The sequence below is a fragment of the Bombina bombina genome, unplaced genomic scaffold (genome assembly GCF_027579735.1).
Source record: "Bombina bombina isolate aBomBom1 unplaced genomic scaffold, aBomBom1.pri scaffold_1041, whole genome shotgun sequence".
Classification (NCBI taxonomy): Eukaryota; Metazoa; Chordata; class Amphibia; order Anura; family Bombinatoridae; genus Bombina; species Bombina bombina.
Window position 1 is genome coordinate 97,545 of NW_026512444.1, and position 8,332 is coordinate 105,876.

General features: G+C 34.7%; 1 protein-coding gene across 1 annotated transcript in view; it reads left to right on the forward strand.

The window, feature by feature from the left end:
- The window catches only part of LOC128644319 (E3 ubiquitin-protein ligase MARCHF6), a gene marked incomplete at both ends in the record, with an annotated part of 88,506 nt that extends 86,979 nt beyond the window's left edge, over window positions 1-1,527 (forward strand). Inside the window, 2 exons of the mRNA XM_053696978.1 lie at window positions 432-521; window positions 1,395-1,527. Coding sequence (XP_053552953.1) covers window positions 432-521; window positions 1,395-1,527 — 223 coding nt within the window. The remainder of the gene's footprint in view (window positions 1-431; window positions 522-1,394) is intronic.
- Between the last annotated feature and the right edge of the window lie 6,805 nt (window positions 1,528-8,332).

An 8,332-nucleotide genomic window follows, 5' to 3' on the forward strand; every position in this document is an offset into this window, starting at 1 on the left:
TTTCACAGTGGTCTTGTGGACTTCGCTGTGTTGGTAGAGTCCACATTCTCCCCCCTTTCTTTGTTTGAGTGGCTGCAGCAGTTTGAATTTGTTTGACCTGCTTTTTCTTTTCTGCGTTTTTCCTCAAATACTTGGCTATATGTATGACTGAGGATCATGAGAAGTGGGAGGTTTTTAAAGCTCTTGTGTTGGGGTGTCTTTTGTCTCCTCCTAGTGGTCAGAAGGGGAAAATTTCCACTTGTTGACTCTCACCATCATGAAAGAAATTAATTTATCAGGTTAGCATTATTTTATTTTATTTTTTTATTTTTTATGGGTTTTTTTTTAGATATTAGCTTGTATGCTGTAATAGAGCCTACCTTTTTAAATCATTCACTTAATAATAGTCAATTTTCAATGACAAGCAATAAAATCCATTTTTGTATGTACAGGATTGGGCTCTTGGAGTTCTACATGCCAAAATAATTGCTGCTATTACTCTGATGGGTCCTCAATGGTGGCTGAAAACAGTTATTGAACAAGTATGTACTTCTTTCTTCTGCATGTTTTTCCTTTCTGGTTCTATTTTGACAACACAAATCATTTTCTTATGTTATTTACTAAGTATTATTCACTAAAGTAAGCTTATCCTCTTCAATACCTTTGTAACCATAAAACCATAATGGAAGTGGCTTGCTAGCTTTAAAGAGACATGAAACAATATTTTTTCTTTCTTGATTTAGAAAGAGCATGCAATTTTAAATAACTTTCTAATGTACTTCTATTATCTAATTTGCTTCATTCTTTTGATATAATTTGCTGAAAAGCATATCTAGATACGCTCAGTGGTTGCTGATTGGTATTGCTCATATATGCCTCGTGTGATTGGCTCACCCAGGTGTATTGCTATTTCTTTTACAAAGGTTATCTAAAGAATGAAGCAAATTAGATAATAGAAGTAAATTGGAATGTTTAAAAATGTATTCTCTAACTGAATCATAAAAGAAAAAATGGGTTTAGTGTCCCTTTAATGGGGCAATAAACTGTAAAATGTTATAATGCACATGAAAGAGCTCAGTAAACAGATAAATGTTTGTTTCAAAATCTAAATAAATTGCTTTAACTCTCATAGCTCTATTATTGGAGCACTCTCATAGCTCTATTGTTGGATAGTAACATGCCCCACAAGCATGAAAGCAAAGTGTTTGTTTTTTCTCCGTACAGTAATATGTTTTAACATTTAAAAAATTTGGTCTTTTATATTAAATGTCTCTTTAAACCATAAAGCCCATATTTGGTTAGCTAGGGGTGCCACTTTTTAATCAACTCCCTTCTTTGTATGTTATACCACTGATATTTTATTTTTTTGTGTATACCACATGACAATCTTGGTGACCTTTTGAGTTTTATTTTAGGTATACGCAAATGGAATACGAAACATTGATCTTCTTTTTATAATACGTAAACTGGCAGCTCCAGTCATTTCTGTTCTCCTGATGTCGCTGTGTGTTCCTTATATTATTGCTTCTGGAATTGTTCCTGTAGTTGGTATGTATTGTTTTACTTTGACATATATCACTTTTTTAAATATTTGTGTGTATATGTATGTGTGTGTGTGTGTGTATATATATATATATATATATATATATATATATATATATATATATATATATACATATATATATACATATATATATACATATATATATATACATATATATATACATATATATATACATATATATATACATATATATATATATACATACATACATACATACATACATACATACATACATACATACATACATGCATGCATGTTTGGTTAAGCACATCTAACAAAAACATATTATATTTTAATGCACATATTGTGGGAGTGCTGCCAAAATGACCAAAATAAGTATAAGACAAAAACAGGTATTGGAGTGCTGCAAAACACATATTTTTTTCACATATTTTTAACATATTTCTTAATGCTGCAAAAAATAGCCTTCTTAATATCTTATTTTTTTAAAAATAAAGATGGGATCTTAGTCACACAATATGGCCATATTCTGCTCAGCCAGTCACCACTTACAAGGCAATTTTTTGCAGCATTAAGAAATATGTTAATATGTGAAAAAAATATGTGGCCTTATGTGTTTGGAGGTGCGCCAATACATGTTTTTGTCATACATATATATATATATATATATATATATATATATATATATATGTGTATATATATATATGTATGTATTAGGGTTGCACCAATACCAAATATTTGCATGAGTACTTGTACTCGTGGAAATGCACCAATACTTAAACCGATACCTCCACTTCCTGCCCATATGCTATCTTGTGACGTTTTTTCAAACTGCATGTTCCCATTTCATTTTAAGCTGGAGTGGAGACTAAATTAAAAATTGTTTACTATTGTTCTGCCAATACGAATTGTTGTTATTTGTATTATTGTAGGAGAGATCACTGTACCTCGTTCAGACAAACCCCTGAAGTACTGGGCAGTTAATAAACTGAGATTTCTAGCACTGGCTAAAATGGCCCAAAAATATCTTTCTGCCCCATGCAGTAGTGTGGAAAGTGAAAGACTGTTCAACTTAGAGTCGAACCTCCTTACTGATAGCAAAAACAGACTAATAGCTGAACATGCAGAGATGCTTCTGTTCTGTTCCTTAAAAAGAACTTGCCACTAAGTTTTGAAAAACTATTCTTATTGCTTGATTGCCTTTTTTACTGCTAGTTCTCATCTTCCACAATTATGTTCAAAACATACTATACTCTGAGGAACATCCATACCCTTAGATTATATAATTGCAGGAAGAGTACTTATAGGACAATAAGTTAATTCCAATGAATACTCATCCTGCAATTATAGGACTAGATTTAGATTACATCTGATTGGTAAGCTTTACCAATGCTTTGTTCACATTTCCAATTCCATAGACTTTAATGGAGTAGGACATGTAATGAGATCATTGGTAAAGCTTGCCAGTCAAATGTAATCTAGCACATAGTGCTGTTCCCCATGATTAAACAGTGCACTGTTCTATTTTTTACTGTATTGCACTTTTGGTTGGTTGTAATTTTATATTTGTTATTTATTGCTGTTGTTATTAATATATTTTACTGTCTTTTGAGTTACAGTCCTTCATAATTATAAAGAAGGAATCTTAAATAGTTAGTCTGTATGGTGCTTGGTAAACTGTCACATGACAGTAAAAAAAAAAAAAAAGTATCGGTAATTGGTATCGGCAAGTATTTGAAAACAAGTATCGGTACTTTTACTCAGTCTTAAAAAAATGGTATCGGTGCAACCCTAGTATGTATATATATGTATGTGTATGTGGGTGCAGCAATGCAACAAATATCCCTTGTAAAATAACTGCACTCACAGGTCTTTTTTAAGGTGGAGAACAAAAAAAGCATCTTTTTAATGAAACGTTTTCAGGGAACTGGTCCCCGTCATCAGCATCAGCAGTTATTTTACAAGGGATAGATATATATATATATATATATATATATATATATATATATATATATATATATATATATATACACAAAAATGTAACCAGTTTAAGAACTCAGTTCCTTACTAGTAATAGCTGCGCACACACAAAATAATTGATAAATTATTAAAAAGTCAATGTGATAAGATAATTAACTTATCTGTAATAATCATAAAATATCAGTCTTTTCCTCTTGTTAAAATTGATGATCTACGAGAAGTACTGGCTGCTTGACAAAGAACCTCAAAGGTTTTGAATCCAAGTCCAGTAGTAGTTATTTAAAAAAATCAAGCGCACAAAAGCACTTTTCGTAGTGCAATAAATTTTAATACAGTTAAAAAGATAAATTTCCCATACAAATGGGTACTCACAAAAGAGCCCTCAATCAAATGAAGAAAGATGCAGGCACAAATGAACAAGTTAAAGGTGCAACTCCTTTAGGTTAGTTGTAATACAAGATTCTTCTCCCTCAGGCTTGCAAGGTATACTGTTGTCACTGTTCAGTAGTAGCGATTAATATCGTTAGTACCCACTTTAAAGGTATATTTACCAGAACGTTACACAAACAAATGTTTGCATGAACCGCCAGATGCCCATCATCAACGTGATGTAAGGTGGGCATGGCCTAACGCGTTTCACAGAGAATTCGCTTCGTCAGAGGTTTATGACAGCCCACCTTACTGCTGACTTAGATATACAGGCCATAGCATGCCCACCCCTACATCATAGTCTATTCAGACCAATGTTTAACAAGTACTTGTTGTATACGGCTTGCACTAAAACACTAAGGCGAAAATAGAACAGCTTTCTGATGGCAATTCTCGCTCTTGTTCTAATGCTTATATGCTTCCATTGAAAGTTTCATCTGCATTAGCTATTCAAATGATATTGTGCGTTTTTATGCCCTTAATCCAGAAATAAATATACAAATGTATAAGACATATTCAGTATGAAAGCTTAACTAAATAATTCATTAGTTCGTCATATCAAAACGGTTATAGAAGGGAGACTATATAAAATATATAAAAAATTATAAGAACACAATGTAATCTTATATAAATACAATGAAATACATAAAATAGAATTAATAATGTACACCCATATACATGTATAAGATTTGTCACTCAAAATCATATATTAAACTATTTTGACAATCTGGAAACCAAACCAAGAGTGCTTAGGGAAACAAAAGACCAACAAATGACGAAGCAACATCTTTAAATATTATAATGGTGGGTAAATCCCAATTTGCTGACATTAATTACAATCTAGTCTACATATGTGGCATTAATATACTGTTATATAATGCCTATTTATAATAAATTTAAATAAATGTATACCATTGTTAAAAAGCTCTATAGCTAAATTTATATCAAAATGTGTATATATAAACATATGGGATATGATTTATAGATAATATCTACAAATCTCTGAAATTCATTATACTGTACATTTACTCTCTCTGTGCAAAAAGGAATCACAAAGACAAGGGCGCCTCCTCGTGTGATACAGTTTGGACAAATGTGGAATAAGTGAATACAAGTTTATACTGACAAGTGAAGCAGCACTCTGTTGTGCTGATAGAGGCAGACTGGGAGTTCAGTGTCCCAGTTGACTGAACAAGGCAGTGCAGCAAGTCACTCCAGGGTAGGATATACTTCAATCAAGCTCAGACTCTCAGCGAAGAGTTAAAATACCATAATTTAATGGTGCAATAAAATACAATATAAAAAGTCACATATGTGACACAAACAATGGATAAAAAAGCAACGCGTTTCTCAGATCCTCAGGCTTCTATCCTATAACTGAGAGCCCTGGCTCTCAGTTATAGGATAGCTGAGTATGTAATAGTTGTCATGATAAGCTTTTACATGCAGAGAATGTATCCATCAGTGCTAGTACAATGCCTGTTGTTCCATCACCATCTAATGTACATGATATCCCTGTGACTATAAAAGATTTTATTGCTGATGCGATTCAGAAGGCTTTGTCTGCTATTCCACCTTCTAATAAACGTTATAGGCCTTTTAAAACTTCTCATAAAGTTGATGAAATTTCAAATGATCAACAACATACTGAACTATCCTCTGATGAGGATCTATCTGATTCAGAAGATCCTACCTCAGATATTGACACTGACAAATCTACTTATCTCTTTAAGATGGAGTATATTCGTTCCTTGTTAATAGAGGTGTTGATTACTTTGTATATTGAGGAAACTAGTCCTCTTGATACTAAAACTAGTAAACATTTAAATTCTGTTTATAAACCTCCTGTGGTTACTCCAGAGGTTTTTCCAGTTCCTGATGCTATTTCTGATATGATTTCAAAGGAATGGTTTAAAAAGTTGTATCCTTTGCCAGCAATTAGATTGGAGTTTTGGGAAAAAAATCCTCAAAGTTGATGGGGCTATTTCTACTCTTGCCAAACTTACTACTATCCCTATGGAAGATAGTACTTCCTTTAAGGACCCTTTAGATGGGAAACTTGAATCTTATCTAAGGAAAGCTTATTTATATTATGGCTATCTTCTCAGGCCTGCTATTTCTATAGCTGATGTTGCAGCTGCATCAACTTTTTGGTTGCAAAGCTTAGCGCAGCAGGAAACAGATCCTGATTTGTCTAGCATTGTTCGCTTGCTTCAACATGCTAATCATTTTTTCTGTGATGCTATTTTTGATATCATCATTGATGTTAAATCTATGTCTTTAGGTATTTTAGCTAGAAGAGCTTTGTGGCTCAAATATTGGAATGCTGACATGGTATCTAAGTCTAGATTACTATCTCTTTCTTTCCAAGGTAACAATTTATTTGGTTCTCAGTTGGATTCAATTATTTCCACTGTTACTGGGGGGGGGGGGAGTTTTTTTTTACCTCAGGATAAAAGATCTAAGGGTAAATCTAAAGCTTCTAATCGTTATTGTTCTTTTCGACAGAATAAGGAACAGAAAGCAAATCCTTCCCCCAAAGAATCTGGTTCCAATTGGAAACCTTCAAGTTAGAATGAAACCAAAGCCTGCCGCCAAGTCTACATGAAGGTGCGGCCCTCATTCCAGTTCAGCTGGTGGGGGGCAGATTAAAATGTTTCCAAAACATTTGGGCAGATTCTGTCCAAAATCAATTATTTCAGAGCATTGTTTCTCAAGGGTATCGAATAGGATTAAGAGTTAAGACCTCCTGTGAGAAGATTGTTTCTCACATATTCCAGCAAATCCAGTGAAGGCTCAGGCTTTTCTGAAGTGTGTTTCAGATCTAGAGCTTTCAGGGGTAACTATACAAGTTCCGTTTCAGGAACAGGGTCTGGGGTTTTATTCAAATCTATTCATTGTCCCAAAGAAAGAAAATTAATTCAGGCCAGTTCTGGATCTGAAAATTTTGAACCGTTTTGTAAGAGTACCAACTTTAAAAATGGTGACTATAAGGACTATTCTGCCTTTTCTTCAGCAAGGTCATTATATGTCCACAATAGACTTACAGTATACATATCTTCATATTCAGATTCATCCAGACCACTATCATTTCTAGACATGCATTACCAATTTGTCGCTCTTCCATTTAGCCTAGCAACAGCTCCAAGAATTTTTTCAAATGTTCTCGGTGCCCTATTCTCTGTAATCAGAGAACAGGGTATTGCGGTGTTTCCTTATTTGGATGATATCTTGGTACTAGCTCAGTCTTTACATTCTGCCGAATCTCACACGAATCAGCTAATCAGCTAGTGTTGTTTCTTCAAAGAGATGGAGGATCAATTTACCAAAAAGTTCCTTAATTCCTCAGACAAGGGTCACCTTATTAGGTTTCCAGATAGATTCAGTGTCCATGACTCTGTCTCTAACAGACGAGACGAATAAAATTGGTTTCAGCTTATCGGGACCTTCAGTCTCAATCATTCCCTTCAGTGGCTATGTGCATGAAAGTTTTAGGTCTCGTGACTGCAGCATCGGACGCAATCCCCTTTGCTCGTTTTCATATGAGACCTCTCCAGCTTTGTATACTGAATCAGTGGTGCAGGGATTATACAAAGATATCACAATTAATATCCTTAAATCCCAATGTTCAACTTTCTCTTTCGTCCAACCTGGAATGTAATCACAACAGATGCAAGTCTTTCAGGTTGGGGAGCTGTCTGGGGATCTCTGACAGCACAAGGGGTTTGGAAATCTCAAGAGGCGAGGTTACCAATCAATATTTTAGAACTCTGTGCTATTTTCAGGGCTCTTCAGGTTTGGCCTCTGTTGAAGAGAGAACCATTCATTTGTTTTCAGACAGAAAATATCACAACTGTGGCATATGTCAATCATCAGGGTGGGACTCATGGTCCCCTAGCTATGAAAGAAGTATCTTGCGGAATCCAGCTCTTGTCTAATTTCTGCGGTACATATCCCAGGTGTAGACAATTGGGAAGCGGATTATCTCAGCCATCAGACTTTACATCTGGGGGAATGGTCGTTCCATCCAGATGTTTTTTTTTCAGATTGTTCAGATGTGGGGTCTTCCAGAAATAGATCTGATGGCTTCCCATCTAAACAAGAAATTTCCCAGGTACCTATCCAGGTCCAGGGAACCTTAGGCAGAGTCGGTGGATGAGTTAGCAGTTCCTTGGTTTTACCAACCTGTTTATCTTCCCGCCTCTAGTTCTTCTTCCATAAGTGATCTCCAAGATCATCATGGAACATTTGTTTCTAGTAGCACCAGCATGGACTCACAGGTTCTGGTATGCCGATCTTGTCCGGATGTCCAGTTGTCAACCGTGGCCACTTCCTTTAAGACCAGACCTTCTGTCTCAAAGTCCGTTTTTCCATCAAGATCTCAAATCATTAAACTTGAAGGTATGGAAATTGAACGCT